Source organism: Bactrocera neohumeralis, chromosome 3, assembly GCF_024586455.1.
Source record: "Bactrocera neohumeralis isolate Rockhampton chromosome 3, APGP_CSIRO_Bneo_wtdbg2-racon-allhic-juicebox.fasta_v2, whole genome shotgun sequence".
In the NCBI taxonomy this organism is placed as follows: domain Eukaryota; kingdom Metazoa; phylum Arthropoda; class Insecta; order Diptera; family Tephritidae; genus Bactrocera; species Bactrocera neohumeralis.
Genome location: NC_065920.1, coordinates 71,635,307 through 71,653,007, shown reverse-complemented (window position 1 = coordinate 71,653,007; position 17,701 = coordinate 71,635,307). Strand labels below are relative to the sequence as shown.

Below are 17,701 nucleotides of genomic sequence, written 5' to 3'. Positions count from 1 at the left end.
GTCCAATTAACAGCTACTTAACTTTTATGGTTAAATCAATTTACCGTTAATTTTCACTATCTTCTTGCGACATTGCAGCTTACCAATTATGTGGCACATACGCCTACAAAGCGATATGCGCGCGATAATCAATGAAATTCCAGCCGCTGTAATTTTCATTAATTAAAAGTGATTGCGCAGTCACGGCTCGGCGACTGAAATGCGCAGCTTTACTAAATACAAGTATAGTGCACATATAATATATATATTAACATATGTGAGGTTTTCGCTTGTTGGAAGTGTGAGCTAAAGGAAATTGAATTTTAATTTCGAAACACTTCAAAGAAAAAGCTGTGACCAATAAAGATGTTGGTCTGACTATATAGAGAAAAACTTAATTTCAGCAGTTTTTGCTACACATTAAGACTCAAAGTGCCCAAAAGCGCAATTTCTCTATAATGAAATATTTAATTGAATTATTCATCTACACGCTACCCCCAATATTATTCATCAACAAAAACTGTTATTGCCGAAATTCATATGTTTGTTTGTTTGCTTCGCTAATGTGCGCCACAAGTGTATAATCATTGCATAATATTTCGTATGTGCGAGTAAATATGTATGAATACTAGAGTGATTCAAAAAAAATTATTTTTTTTCGTTTGGTACTCGGAAAAATAGGTTGCTAGACACCTCTAAGAAAGCCTCTCCAAACATGAGTTTTTAATTGTAACGGGAAGGTCCTCCGACATACAGTTTTCTATTTTTTCTTATTATCAGATAGAAAAAATTATATCTCGCTTCCAACTACTTGAAAAAATATCTTGTTTCTTAGATTTTGTAGGAAATTGAATGCTCTACAAAAAAGGTCTATTGTGATTTTTTCGTAAACCCAAACGTTTAAAAGATATTAACAGTAAAAGGAGGACCTTCCCGTTACAATTAAAAACTCATGTTTGGAGAGGCTTTCTTAGAGGTGTCTAGCAAACTATTTTTCCGAGCACTAAACGAAAAAAAAAAATTTTTTTTTGAATCACCCTAATGTATACGTTTGTGTGTGTTTGCTTAACTGTGAAAGTTTCGTCAAGTTTCGTGTCTAGCAAACTATTTTTCCGAGTACTAAACGAAAAAAAAAAAAATTTTTTTTTGAATCACCCTAATGTATACGTTTGTGTGTGTTTGCTTAACTGTTAAAGTTTCACCATAAGCATAAATGAGCGCAAACAATATGCCGAGTTCGCAAACAAAATGTGGTCAATACACTCCATTGTTCAGCAATACACACACACTCGCACACCCATACTCACATGTACAGACATGAGCAAATATTTTTGGCAAATGTTTACTAATATATATATTTATATATTTTCCCACAGCATTTTCCAATTTTCGTTTGTTCAACACTTAATATTTTTGCTTATTTATTATTTTTATATATTAATGTTTTATATATTAGGAGGATGGAGTCATGTGTAAAAGTTCACGCAAGTGAGGAAAGTTCTCTAATCGCCATTTGGGAGTGGAGAAACGATTCTTTTACACATGGTCAAGCAGCTCACTATTTTTCTTTGACCAAGTACTAAACTGGGTAAAAAAAAAAAATCCGTTCGATTTTGAATCACCCTAATGTTGTGTTTGTGTGTGTTTGGGACCCGCCACGTTAACTGTGAAGAGCTACACCATAAGATGAGAGACCCCCTTTAAATGAGACCATGGCAAACAATATGCACCTGGAATTCGTCAAACAAATTGGGAAGGTACGCTGCCCATTGTTCATGTCCTCAATACACACAGGCTGACATCACCGCCGTCCAAGAAATGCGATGGACGGGACAAGGATAGAGACGAGTAGGTCCTTGTGACTAATATATATATTTATATATTGGCCATATAAAGCAGCGCAAGTTTGGTGTTTGTTCATCGCCGAGTACTATCATTCACTGCTTATTTATTATTTTTATATAATCCGCATCAAAAAGGTTCTTCAACATATCGCTAGTTGCGCCCACGCCCTGACGGAAGAGAAGTTCGATGTGACCAGTCCTTCTATGACCTTTTGGAGCGCGCATTTGAGCGCTGCCCCACGTGTTTGATTGATTGTCAAAATCGTTTTGGTCGTTTGAGCCATAGTGTCGCAAAGAATGGAGCAAAATAAAGAGAAAATACGGGTATTTTACAGTACTACGACGATAAAGGCAAAAATGCATCTCAAGCCGCCAATAAAACTTGTGCAGTTTATGGGCCCGATACAGTTATCTGTAGTACTAGATTCCAGCATAAGAAGATGCATCAAGCTACCTGAATGTCTGTCGATCGAAAACTGCGATAAAATCGATCTGAATAGTCGAAAGAGACCGGCATGTTTTAGCATGTAGCATCGGTCAACATCGACTCGGACCACTAGTCATCAAAAATTCATTTCAATTTCAGCAAAAAACGCGCGCAATAAAACACAAGGAAGACTTTTTTGACAACCCATTATTTATCCAAAATATTAATATTAAGCTTTCAATATTTGATATTCTAGCTAAGGTTTCATTATTCAAACTGTCTGTGTGCCAGTGCTGGCGTGTAGGCTTATTTAATTCTCTGTTACGATATAATTTTATTATATAATTTCTTAATTTAATAATCAATTAAGAATGAGTGAGAACAAAGAGTGCCTTCCTGAAGAAAGACTGCATAAAGCTGCCTTTATTAAGGTTTTATAAATTCTATAAATTCTAAAAATTATACTATTTTGTATTTGAATGATATTTCAAACAAAAGCTCACCTTGACTGCTCCTTTTTCGGGTACTTCTATCGGCTTCATATACTACAAAGAGCAAAAAATAGTAAGACTTTCTTCATAATTTTAAAATTCTTAATTTATTCTTCGAAATCTATGTCGTCTACATCGAAGTAATATCCTTTGGCCATAATACACTTGTAGTAATGTTTTTTTCTAATCCTCAAAACTGTTGTGTAAGTTAATTTCCGAAATAGTCTCCGATGCGCGTTGCGATTCACGTTTAATATCTTCAATTGACTCAAAACGGTTTCATAGCAGCGGTCAGTTTGCTGAATAGCCGGCCACACATTCAAACATCAGGCGAATACGATGGTTTTGGCATCAGCTATCTTTGAAAATTTGACGAAAACTCACCAAGAATCAATGGTATGTGACGGTGCATGCCCAATCCATGAAAAAAAACCATCAACCGTGGTGTGTTTCCATCCGTTTTCATCGCATATAGCTTCTAAACGAAGCATATTGTGTCAAATAGTAGCCCACCGTTGACACCTTGTTCGATCTTAAGGGCTTCAGACCTGGCAAATCAACAACCGACAATCAAAGAAATCTTGTCAACATAACCTTGATTTTTGAGCTTTGACGTAAGTTCTTCGTCGATTTCGGCTCACCTTTGCCATGAAATGCGGCTGATTGATGCCGCGATTTCTGGGTCGTAGCCCCGCAAAACTCATACGGCTGTGTAATAATGACGTTGAGTGACATCCTGGTCAGATCGGAAAGACTTTGTTTCATAGACGTTAACCGACGCTGTTTTCCGAAAAAAGAGTGATTTTGTAACAATCATGCTTTCACTTTTCTCAGGCCCAAATTATCTTTCAAAATAGTTTTCACCGATCCTTCCGATATTCTAACGATGTCAGTAAGATTTCTGGCTGTTAATCGTCAATTCTTTATCAATGATTCCTTTATTTAATTGACGTATCATCAGTTGATAGCCGTCCAGGACGTGGTAACCAATCGAAGCGTTGGAATGGAAAAGAAGAAAAATTTGTTGAAGTTCCGAGATCGGCTATTTTTTCAAAATGTAATAAACACATGGGAGCAGTTCATCTTGACAGTCATGCTTAGTGGATAAGCTATATAAAGTGAAACATCCACCAACAATGGTCAGCCTAGAAAGGATAACTTTGCCAACAGGAGCCTTCGGACTGAGTTATCAATTCCAAAGTCCTCTCTCGGAGACAACAAAAAACCAAACATCAAGCATATGCCACTTATAAAATTCCAGATGGATATTGCAAGAGTCTTGGACGGTGTCAACAACGGATGAGTCGACGCCCGAGTTTTGCAAAATGCGAAAGATTCAATGGATTCGCGTTAGCCACTTTTCTCAGAAGTGCAGTTCGATGGAACGATGAGTCACGTTGTTGAAGAATCGACAAGTTCAAAGCGATTTGAAAAATGGTCATTGGATAGTTTGGGGAGAGAAAGAACGTTGTCGCCTTTGTAAAACCGGCACACCTCTCTCAAAAAGCTTAAAATGTGGTGTTCATCTATGCTGCAATACGCACAAGAACTGTTTTTTTATCTTATCACACTTAAAATACAAAACAAACATATACATACGTATATGATAAATAAAGAGAAATCCCTTGTTTACTCGTATAATGGTTGTCAAAAAAGTCTTGCGGTATTTTCGCTAGTTGGCGCTGAAAGCGCGTAATTCTACTTTTATTCGTCGCATCGGGTCATGCTATACCTTTTTGGAAAGCTCATTTCACGCGCTTACACCCGTTTTATTGATTGTAGTTTCTTTTAAGTCGTTCGTGAGTTATAGCGTCGCAAACATGGAGCAAAATAGAGAGAAAATACGGCATATTTTACAGTACTACTACGATAAAGGCAAAAATGCATCTCAAGCCGCCAATAAAATTTGTGCAGTTTTTGGACCCGATACAGTTTCCATTTCCACCGCACAACGATGGTTTTAACGTTTTCGTTCTGGTGTAGAGGTGGTCGAAGATGTGCCACGCTCCGGAAGGCTTGTCGTCGAAAATTGCGTTAAAATCGCTGAATTGGTCGAAAGAGACCGGCATATTAGCAGCCGTAGCATCGGTCAAGAGCTGGGCATGAGTCATCAAAAATTTATTTCAATTTCAAAAAAAAAAAAATTCAATAAAAATACCGCAAGACTTTTTTGACAACCCATTATATTCTTTTCTTTGCATGTATTTATATCACTCAAATACTGCATTAAACGCCCAAAGTTGCTTATAAGCAACTTTCAATATCTTTTGATCGGATCACGTTAGAGAGCTAAAACTTTTCATGACTGTTAATTGAGCCATTTTAAGTCAGAAAATCAAGAAAAAAATTTCTGGTAATTGGTTTAGGTGCGGTCTTGAAAGGATTAAACATCACAGATAAACGCTACACTTTATTCACGTAATTCGCCATAGAAATCATCAAAAAGTGGGTGCCTTCTAAACTCAGCGCTTCATCATTTGTTTTTAACATTTTCACATCTCAAAATGAACTCGTTCCATTACCCATTGCGATGGCAGTAAGTTAATTTTAATAACAGCAGTTGGCTAATGTTTATCATACACTATCGTGTGTATTTTCGTTGGCATTTAAACAAATCAATCTATTGGCATACCAAGTAAGCAAAATTGCCAAAAAAAATGTTCACATTAGGAAACTGTTGAAATAAAAGCGAATCGAACACTACACTGACACTCGCATGTGTACACCCAAATGCTCAAATGAGCAGATACTTACTTGTGTACGCATATGTGTGCTTATTCATATGTGTCGATGAATAACAACACATCGGAATGTAGCAATTTATAACGGCGAATAGGCAGCAGCCGCACGTGTAGCATGCAAGGCCAAGTGCAACGTTGTCGTGCAAATGACGCAGCGCAAAAACAACGTCGACACATATTGTCTATGTGTGTGAAACGCAACGCCGCCGGCTGATTGTGGGTGCGGTGGTGCTGACATTTTCGCCGGCGGTTCGGCGGCAGCGATTGATATGAACACGCAATGCGCAGCGGCACGTTTTCGAAATTTATCGACGCCACAAACAGCCGACGGCGGCCTGGTGGCGGATATGTGCGGCATATATGCACGTAGGCTAGCAAATATACATATATGTATTAAGTATGCGCGTGTGTTGGTGCTGAATATAAGGTTTACAAAAATGGTGTTTATTTGCTGTCATTTTGCAATTGTCGGCGCGTGAGTGCCATATATATCTACATGTATATGTACGTATGTACTGTAAATGAAGTAAGGTTGTTGTGTTTCTATGTACGTATGTGTGCGCATGTGTGCGTGTTCGGTGGCAATTTCACGCGTGCAGTCGCCTAATTTTTCAAAAATACTCATTACGTTAGCTAATTGTGTGGAAAAATGAATGTGTGGTGCTTAATTCAGATGCGCAGCACTGAGTTTCTACAATTTTTGGAAAGTTGTATGCAGAAATGAAAGGAAAACAATTGCGAAATAATTCCTTCAGTTGTTTTAATTTATATTTTGGGAGCTTTTAGTAAGAAGAATAGTTTTCAAATGAAGTTACGCTGTTTGTTGTGTTGCTAGATATTACGAAAGTTTTCATTTCACTGAACTTAGCTCTTCTAAGCCCTAAATAATTTATAAAAATTCGAAAAAAATATATAGTTTCGCGCTTAAAATGGTTAAGTCCAATGCACCGACAACAGTTTGATTGAGTTATTTCAATTGCAGCTAATACAGAAACGATTGTGCTCAATATTCTCATTATTATACCTTTGTTATTAGTATCCCTTATTAAAGGTTAGCTCGTTAAGCAATTAGCCCACAGATGAAAAACTCTAATTGCATAAAAACGGAGGTTGAATACTCTGCAAATACTCTTTTACCTCGAAAGTTTCGCACCATGCTACTCCAACTTCTTTGATCTATCTGGAAAATAATTTTATAAAAATCTGAAAGGTATCTAAAAACTATTTTTTATTTTTTTTTTTAATCTGTGAAGGCTCACCTTCTGAATTTGTAATGTAATGAAATTTGAAAAATTTACTCTCCGGGCAGAAATTTGAGTCGCATCATAAGGTAAGCCTACTTCTCAGATTTAAAAAAAAAAAATAAAAAATAGTTTATTACGATTTATTTCTCAAGTTGGTATCCTTTTACCTCGATACTCTTGATCCTGGGATGCTACAACTTCTTTAAGTCATCTGAAATAGTATATTTTCCGAAGGTCTTCAAAGTAGGCATTCGATTCGATTCAAATTTTTGTCTTTAGGAAACAAAACTAATTCGCAGAAAAATCTTATGGATATATTACACATGAAAGCAGTTCGTATTCTAGTCTATGACTATGACATAGCGACGAAGAAGGAGACCGTTTGTTGTTTGGCGAAATATTTTTTTTCTGCATTAAAAGTGACCTAGACAGCAAGCCGCGTTTTTTTGATTAGCTGGACTATGTCAGTGGCGTCGTACATCTCATACAGCTCATCGTTCCATCGAATACGATATTCGCCGTGGCCTACGGGCAACGGACCATAAATCTTTTGCAAAACCTTTCTCTCGAAAACTCGTAATGTCGACTAATCAGATGTTGTCATCGTCCATGTCTCTGCACCATATAGCAGGACGCGAATAATGAGTGACTTATAGAGTTTAGTCTTTGTTCGTCGAGAGAGGACTTTCCTTCTACATTCCATACTCAGTCCGAAGTAGCACCTGTTGGCAAGTGTTATCTAGCTTTGGATTTCTAGGCTGACATTGTTGTTAGTGTTAATATTGCTTTAAAGGTAGATGAAATTATCTACGACTTCGAAGTCACGACTGTCAACAGCGACGTCGCAAAGCCCCGAGTGCGATAACTATTACTTTAATGACAGAAGATATTTTGTCTTGCTCTCGTTCACTACCAAACTCATTTGCTTCGCTTCTTTGCCCAAGCTGGAGAATGCAAACTAACAATGCGATTGTTATGGCCAATGATATTGATGTCATCTGATTTGTTTCTGTGTCTAATAGTCCCACTGATTTAGCAAAGTAGCTGCGTTCCTTTCTCCAGTTGGTCGTTGTAAATTATACCTTTGGAGTCCTAAAGATCGGTGCCCACCACCGTTCCTTTCGATAGACTGTCCTAACGCCTTCTTCGAAGCAGGTATTCCGGTGAAGTCCAGTACTTCTTTGTCGTTTTCGGTATCAAGCACAACCTGATACATCCTTTGTCGGTGGAAATATCTTCGGATTGCGCTGAAACACTGATATGAAGCGTTAAATAGCTGAAACACTGGTATTTTAGGTTCCCAAAATAAGAAGTGAATCACTGACCGATACTGTTATTTTCATTTTTTTGTTAACCTGCAGACTCTTTCGTTACCAGTCGAGACCACAACAAACTAACAGTCGGTTTTGGTTAAATTTATTGTAGCGCCATCTACAGGCATGTAATGCACGATAATGGCTTTATAAATTAAGTTTGTTTTATATTACCAGTAATTAGCTGATATCGGAATACCTCTTTGGTCATAAAAAACCATAGAAAATAATCCTTAAACTTGTTCCGAAGTGAAGACAGCTCGATATTTTCTCATTCAATTTTTTCTTTATTTCCATTTTCTCCTCGACTTTCGCTAGAATAAGTTTGAACCATCTTTAGAGGCATGCTTTCGGTGAACTATGTCAATTAGCTGAAATTGAATCGTCTCTACAAATATTTGATAGAAGCAAAGCAGCTCGTTGGTATTTGAAGGTCTATGGATCTATACTTAGGAAGTATGGCGTCCATAGGATGTGTAACCTAGTGAGCTTCGACTCAAGACTATGCTATCAAAACCGAATTTAATATAAAAAGCAGTTATGAACTATGTTTTACCAAAATATTTCAGCTACTTAATGCTATGTTAACGAGCTGACAGAGCGACAAGACTGCGGTAAATGTCTAGAGTAAGGCTCCAGAGAAACACTGAAGCAGCTCTTGTGCACTTGTCCCGCATTGGCAAGACTACGCTGTAAGCGTCTGGTGACCTGGTATGATACACTGGAGGAGGTATCGATAGCGAGGCCACAGAGTCTGTTAAAATTCGCGTCAAGCACAGGCATCCTAAAGGATGACTACTCCTAATGGACCTAGTAACTGAACTCCATCTGGTCGCAAAGGACCAAAGCTGGTCTATGAGTGGCTTATTGGCCTACCAGATTAACTTAACCTAACCTACTATGGCTTTATAAGGCAAACTATAGAAAATGCAAGAAATGCAAAATTTAAAATGAGATAACATAATTTAGTTATTGGCACTGTTATATGCATGTCCAACATAGTTATTTTCACGAAAAAGGAAAGCGACTTAAAAGCGTCAAATTGTCATCAGTCACCAATGAATTGACCATTGATATCCTACCCTTGCTTAGTGCTTTATGCATTGTACTTCAAACTCAAACATTTATTAACAGCGCCTGAACCTGAATTAGGCAGAAACTCACAAAGCACTGAAACCGACCTTTAAATTATCAGCGCATCACGGTTGCATTTTGATATAAAAAGTAGCAAAGCTGTAAATTTCCATTCATGCGTTGTAATTGGGTCGACTGACTGGACGAGATAAGCGTTCGATGACTGATTGTCATTGCGTTAACTGTTTCTTTAGCTGTTTTTTTGCCATTGTCAGATGGCAGACGCTCATATTAATCAACACATAGACGCCTGTGGAGGCCAAATAATATGGTGAATGTGATGATAAATGACGCGTGAAGATTAAAAAGGTGTCCGCAAGTTGAAAGCGAAAGAAAAAATGGTTGAAATATGTTTGCTGTGTGCTTGTGTGTGAGTGTTGAATTGTATGAAGTGTATGAAATGGCAAAGTAGTAACTCTTTAGAGATTCAGCTGATAGAAAGCTTGTAAATGATTGATTATTTTGAAGGTTTTCTCAAGAGTTTTTATATTTTACTTATATGCGGTCAATGCTGAAGTAAACTGCTGGGAGAGTAAAAAAAATAATAATAACAATAAGAGAATATTATATATTTTTTAGCTATTAAAATATAAGAGTATGAACAAAAGTTTGGACAGTAGCAGAAAAACACAAAAATTAGAGAAAAACCAAACAAAATTTCTTCAATACAAAAAATAACAATTTTCGGTTAGAAATTTTTTTTCTTTCAACTATACAAGGATATGTATGTGGTGGTGTGGTGTAGAACATATTATTGATATTTCTATAACACTATCTAACTTTCCATATACCTATCACCTTTCTTTCGATTTTTATACTCCTGCAACATGTTGCCTTTGCAAATTTGTATTGGCTACTAAGCGGTTTGCCGATCTTTAAGTCCGAACACGGGAGTTCTATTTTCAATGGCTTCACAAAGGACTACATTAGTCTACGTGCGATCTCTGATCAGCCATCTAACCTAACCTGACCTAACATGTTGCGAACTTAGCTCTTCCTTAATTGTTTATTTTCATTTCATCAATCCCGTTCAAGAAAGTCAAACGCCTGTGTGCATGTAATAAATCACACTTTTGTGTTGTACGTAGCAATTTGAGCAACGAAAAGTCAATTAGTAAACTCTTATTGCACACCACACGCGTGCGAGCAATTAAGATAAAAGTCAATCAAGCAAAAACACAACCAAACTGCAATTGAGTGTGGCAGCAAAATGTATTTAACGTGCACAATTCATTAGTTCAACTGCATGAGGAAGGAAGTACCTAGTTGTATTCTAATAATTATTCGCACGCAATTTAATAAATTGTGAAAATATGCAGCCTAGCAAGCGTTGAAAAGAACAGCAATTAATGTGCTTATGTATATGGGTGTTTGTTGTTATAACTGTAAAATAATTTGTGATATTTTGAGTTAGTTGCGTGTGTAGTGTATGTATGCCGGGCCAATATATGAACATTCTTGCATAGTAATTGCCGTTTAAAGCCCGCTTGCTTTGCTTGGCAGACATGGCGTATGAGTAATCTATGAGCTGTATTTGAGTGGGCATACTTTGATGTGTGAAATCGTGTTGATTGTTTAATTATGGAATTAATATTAACGGTATTTTTTGGAATGGCAGGTTTTGCAATTAGTATGCCGTTAATTTGTAATATAACTTATCGGCATATACTTTAGGGTATAAGGGATATACATATATGGATCAGTGGAAGAGCTTTGATTTTTAGCAAATTTTTATGAAGAGGAGTTTGTTTTATATATAGATTATACAAAAAATGCTTACTTCAGTTGCTTTGAAGCTATATTACCTTTCACAAACACAATTACAAAAAATTTCTTTCAAAAACTTGTTGCCGTTCGTTTATTTTGTTCTGCTGCTACAAGCTTTAGTTATCCAATCAGCACAATTTTTTCGGAGATTACATATTTTGCTTTGAAAATAACTTATGCGAAATTTCTTCAAGATATCTAGTAAAATGAAAAAGTTTTCCTTACAAACACTTGATTCCAATCGTTTAATTTGTATGACAGCTATAAGCTATAGTGATCTGATATCGGTTATTTCAACAACTGAGCAGCCTTTTCGAGAGAAAAGAACGTGTGCAAAATTTCAGTTTGATATCTCAAAAAACTAAGGCGCTAGTTTACGTATATACAGACAATCAGACGTTTTGAGAATATGGCTTTTCACTTAGATCATTTATATACAAATATATAAATACCTTATAAAGTCCCTTCATATAATTTTAGGGTATAAAGGCTTCTTCAAATCTCCAGCTCGAATCCTTCAAATGCATAAATCTGTAGTTTTTTAAAAGTCCTTACAATTTTTCCATCTTTTCTAAGCCCAACCACTTCCTTCATTGCTATTTGTAAAACTACAGTTTTCATGTGAAAATATTTGTTTGTAAACGAGAAAACTCGCTGCTTTCATTTTCCTTGATTTCTCTTGTCCTCTTTATTCGCCTGATTTTTGTCTTATTAATTTAAGCGCTTGCTTTCGCGCGTAAATAGCTGCGGGTAATGTCTGCGCCTAATTGAAGAATTGACCTTGTGCAAATGTTTTGAATTTCTCATTTTGCCTTTTGGGGTAAGTTTCGCTTCACTTCATTATTTCTTCATTAAAAGTTGCTTGAATGAGTGCGAGTGGTAGACGTTAAGTAGACATATTGTATTGCGAAGTTAAGCTCAATAGAAAAAGGAGTGGCCAGGTAAGAATGTAGTTGGATATAAATACTTAAATGACCAGACAGCATTAATCACAGTGCTTTTGGTTGGGAAACGAAGAGAACAGTTAAGATATTGATCAATTATATGAATCTTTTGTGCATAAGAGACATGCTGCTAATATATATTTGGCACATGGCTATTGATTTGCTTGATAACTGACTTTCTCAATTAGTACGAGTATGCTATAGTTGGCTTAATGAGAATATGAACTAGATTTCGTAGTTGCAAATAACTCGCTGACTATGTAAATAGTCTGAAATTGGTGGCTGATGCACTGTATATATGCACATATGTACATACATATGTATCTAAAAATATTTATACAAGTATATACATAGATAACGCTGTAACGATGCCAAAAAATGTATAAAAATTTATTACTTTTTAAAAACTTATTAATTTTCTAGAAATTAATTAAGTTTTACAAAATAAATAGTTTTTCTAAAATTCAAAATTTGTTTTCAAACTTTTTTTGTTTACAAAATTTTGTATTATTTTTTTCCAAATATTTTATTTATTTTAAAAATTTACTATTTAATCCAAAATTAATTATTTTTCCAAATTATTATTATTGTTTTTTCAAAAATATATTCCTTTTTCCAAAATTTATGTTTTTTTTTTAATTTTCCAAATTTAGTTAATCTTTGAAATATTTATTATTTTTTTGTAAATTTTTTTAATTTTTTAAAACTTATTATTTATTAAAAATGTATTATGTTTTCGTAAAATTACAATTATTTCAAAAATTTGTAATTTTTTAAAAACTTATAATATTTTCCCAAAATGTAATATTTTTTTTCCAAATATTTTATTTATTTTCAAAATTTATTATTTATTCCAAAGCTTATTACTTTCAATAATTTTTTAGTTATCCCATTATTAATTAATTTTTTCCGAATTTTTTTCTGTTTTCAACTTAATATTATGCAGAATTTATTAATTTTTCCAAAATATATAATTACTTCCGAAATTTCTAATTTTCGCAAAATTTATAAATTTTCCCAATATTTAGTAATTTTTCCAAAATTTATTATTGTATTCAAAATTCATCATGTTTTCTTTAACTAATAATTTTTCCCGAAATTATTTAATTTTTCCAAAATATATTATGTCTTTCTAAATTTTAGATTTTTTTATTATTTTTTTCAAATTTCTTCTAAAATTTATAATTCTCACAAAATTAAAGATTTTTTCCAAAATTTTATGTATTTGCCAAAACTTATTAATATTTCCAAAAGCGACAATTTTTCCAATATTTATTAATTTTTCCAAAATACATAATTCTACCGGAATTTACTAATTTTTTCAAAATTTAAAACTTAAACTTAAAAATGTATTACTTTTTAATAAATAATATTTCTTAAAATTAATTAAATTTTCCAAATTTATTATATTTTACCCAATTTCATAATTTTTTATTTATTTTTATTTCAAACTTTTTCTCAATTTTGTTATTTTTTTCAAAATTTACAAATTTATTCAAAATTAGTTAATTCTTCAAAAATTATTATTTTTTTAAGAATTTTATTCCAAAATTTATTACTGTTTCTCAATATTTATTATCTTTAATAAATTTTTAATGTTACTCTTTTAAATTTCACTTTTTAGCTGGCCATCTTAACCGTTTGGGTCACCTCAGCCGTTTACTCGACGCCCAAGTTCGTATTCAGCAAAACTATTAAGAATATACACACTGAGGATGGGCAGGAGGAGGAGATTTGTGTGCTGGATCGCAAGATGTTCAATTCCCAGTTACTGGATATGATCAATTTTGGACTGCTCTACGTAATACCGCTGCTTGTGATGACGGTGAGTGCGAAAAAATTATGATTTTGATAGAAAATATTTGCAAAAAATAATACAGGGTGGTGGCCAAAAATCGTTTTAATTTCAAAACTGCTTTTGTTTTGGGAAATATTCCGGTTACTTCTGGAGTATGTCATAAATTGTCATAATTCATTTCATCTTCACTGCTGTATCACAGCCTGTCAACCCCGTTTTCCAAAGCATTGTTGACAGTTTCTGATATTTTTTCACAGATAATTCTTCCGAAATTTGTTTTCTCAGTTGAAAAAGTTAAAGGATTGTTCCTTCAACATTATTTATTCACACTATTCTGCAAATACTTACTTAAAGGTGTCAAATCGTGCCTTTGGTCTAATCAATTGATATCGCTTTGATGATTGCTAGGGAAAATATCGTAGTAGTCGCATAAGAAATCTATTTTGTCATGGGATATTCGGAATAGTTCACAATTTTCTGATACCAAATATCGATAAAAGTTCTTGTTTACATTTTTTTTAAATATTTTATTTCTGGCAGTAAATATGACCAATTTTGCTAGCTACTGATATATTATTGCTATCTCCTTATAAAAGAGCATTTTTTTAGGATGAAACGGAAGTTAAGGTTTGAAATATTTTCGAGTTTCAATTTCATTTCCTCTTTCAATTCTCATGCAAATTAAATTTATTTATTGACCAACCGTTGCCTATACGGAGTCGAGACTATTCAACTTGATAATATGACGGTGATAGTAGCTTTGAGCTTGTTGACTGTACACTAGAGACTAATGGAGACATGTCTCGACTCCTAATCTATGACATGGCGTTAATTCGCGATGAAGCCGCTGTTAGGTCAGGTACTTACTTCTGTTTCACTCTTTCACCAGCTTCGGAGAACAGGTAGGATCTACACTAGCTTCTTCCGGTTCACTACTGGATGGCTGGACTTCAAGAGCTCAGCAAGAGCCGATAGGATCGTGGCAATTGCAAGTTTTTTCTGATCATGGTTTAGTTGTAGGAGATGTAGAACCTTTGGACATAGCTCGGAGGGTAATGGCGGCTAGGCAAACACCGACTACATGATCCCATAGTTCAACTGGAAAGAAGGTACAAAGTAAACATGGAAAAATATGGCTGGCGTAAAGGTATGTTTGCTACGTACAACACTCTAAATATCTATACGGATTGCTCGAAAATGAACGATGGAGTTGGTGCGGGAATATTCTGTCCAGAGCTTGACCTAAGAGAGCCCTTTAAGTTGTTGGACTGCACTGCAGTATGTTTCAAGTTGAGGTCTTTGCTATTGCGAAAGCCGCAAAGCTGGCCACTAATGCACCTGAAGGCAAAATCAGAGTCAACATCTATGTAGACAGCCAAACGATATCAAGGCAGTAACCTCGTATCACATATCGGCCAGAAGTGTCTTGGAAAGCATTGCGGCAGTGGAAAGTGTTTTCAGATGTAAGCAACTTCATTTCTACTGGGTGCCAGGCCTCAAAGGCATCGAGGGCAATGAAATAGTAGACAAAATTGTCAAAAGTGGTGTACGGCTAACATCCGAAAACGTGTTCAAAATTGAGAAACCCATGCATTGTCTATACGACGATCTCGACAGAAGCATGGCAAGGAAGATCAGATATCGATGGAACGAGCTACCTGGGTGCAAGCCTGCAAAGGTCATTGGAAGTAAACAAAATTCTTCTAGCACTCGATTGAAGAGACTATAAGAACATGATGGGAATATTGGTAACTGTCTGGTGGCGATACACGCTCGCAGAATGGGACTGACAGAATGGGAAGACTGCAGGAAGTATTTAGATTGGGATACCAGGAAAGACTACGCTGTACGCACCTGGGATCCCTACAGTATGATACACTGGAGGAGGTATTGATAGTGAGAAAACAGAGTTGTCTGTTAAAATTCGCGTCAGGCGCAGGTATTCTAAGGATAGTCCTCTTATATCTAACAATTGAACTTCGTCTGGTAGGAAACAGGTCTATGCGTGGCTAATTAGCCAATCAGATTAGTCTATGTAATCTAATCGTAAGAGGTCTGTAGAGTTGCTCGCGCTCAACAGTGATCATCTTTCAAATTTATAGGAGTTCGAAGTGGAGCCGATCGTCATCAGTTGCATACAATGCTTAGAAGAGGTTGGGATAGAATCGTCGAATATTCTTTTCCCAAATGTCCCGATCTACCAGATTAAGGCTAAAATTCCTCAGATTTCACGCTTTTAGACATCTAAATATAAATTTAAACATGGCTAAAACACGAAAAAAGTTTTGTGGACGATTTAAAGCATCTTGTAGAGAATTAAAATATAAATACAGTAGTCTAATATAGCTTCACAAAAGGCCTGTACCTAGCAGAGTAAGTGTGATTCCCCGCCATCTGGAGGAATCAAGTACCTAGCTTACTCTAACTGAACCTAATAAGGTTCCCTATCATTCAAGATAATTCTTATTGTCAAAGAGCTTCAAGGCGAAATTTTACAGATTTCTCCTCAAACATTCTGCACTCCATTTCTAATCTCTAAATTTCAAGGCCCATAACTGTCAAAGAGCAACTCAATTGTTGCTTTAAGCAGTCTTCATACTCTCTTTAATACAAGCAGTCGCATTATAAATATATTTTGATTAAAGCCACTCCATTCAAATGCACATCAATTTAACGACCTTGTCTAGCCCACATTTGCATCGTATGAGCTAGACAATAGATGGCACACTTAAATCGTTTCCCATAAATTTTGACAATCTCACTAAATTGTCTCAGAGCCAAAACAATAACCGAAATCATTCTCTCCACAGGTGCTCTATAGCAAAATTGCGGTCGCTTTGTGGCGCAGCTCGCACGGTCTCTCGCACCATTTAGTCACACAGCATCAGCAACAGCAGCAGCAACAACAACAGCAGCAACAACAACAACAAGACGAAAGCATGAGCTTACATAACAGCATGTATCATCATCAACATTCACAACATCACAATCACAATCATCACCATCATCATCATCATCCGCATACGCAACAACTACAACAACATAATCATCATATGTCCTATAATCATCATTCAGCACAGACAACAACGACACTGCACAACATCAGTCATCATCCGAATCATTTGCAACAGACACACGCAGAGCAACAGTTGCCCGGCGCTGAGTTGGCGCACACCACTGTTGTGGGCGTGGTGGGCATGGGTAGTCTGAGTGGTTGTGGCGCTGGCGCTGGTGGCGGTGGAGGTGTCGGTAGCGGTGGTGTTGTTGTCACCAGTATGACGAGCGGCTTGTTGTCGCGCAGGCAGAGCAGCAAGTACGAGAAGCGCGGCGTCAGCATCACCGAGAGCCAGGTGAGCTGTTAATTAAATATTGCATATTATAACCACCGTTATTTCTGTGTGTGCATGTGTGTGTATGGGACTGTGATTGTCTGTGTGTGTGTGTGGGTGCTTGTATGTGCGCATAAATTGCCTAATATGTTCGTGATGGCTTTTATGAGGTTTACGACTAATATAAATGTGCATAGTTATGTGCGGCTTTGAGCTGACGCCTGCCGCTTATACCGTGGAATGCAGATTTCAGTGGTGGCACGTATATATGTACATATTTCCGTTCGGATTTTATTAAATTTCGCGCGCATAATTTGCATATTAGAATTTGGAGGCAATTTGCAGCGAGCATATTTGCATACATGTTTTATATGTATGTATATTAGAGCGGGTCGATTTTCAGGGAGCCAAGGAAGCGAAAAAACCCGTATATGGGAATGTTCTAAGTATCATTCTGCATAAATTTGCCTAATAGATTAAGGCGAACCGATTATTCAGTTTGTTTTAATTTCGACTTAAAAATCTCTGGCTCGAAACTGGTTTTAGAGTCATAGTATCTTAGTCAAAGTTAGTCAGAATGATCCATAGAACATTTACTGAATACTCGATTTTATCGAAAAAAATCAATCCGCCCTAATGTATGTAGGTATAGTATAATTATATGTAAAGTTTAGTCCTTATGCTTCTTAT

The 17,701-nt window shown here is 35.8% G+C and overlaps 1 protein-coding gene across 1 annotated transcript in view; it reads left to right on the top strand.

The window, feature by feature from the left end:
- The window catches only part of LOC126753021 (trissin receptor), a 226,987-nt gene that overhangs the window by 180,374 nt on the left and 28,912 nt on the right, over nt 1-17,701 (top strand). The window contains exons 7-8 of the mRNA XM_050464113.1: nt 13,509-13,709; nt 16,493-17,032. Of these exons, the coding sequence (XP_050320070.1) occupies nt 13,509-13,709; nt 16,493-17,032 (741 nt within the window). The remainder of the gene's footprint in view (nt 1-13,508; nt 13,710-16,492; nt 17,033-17,701) is intronic.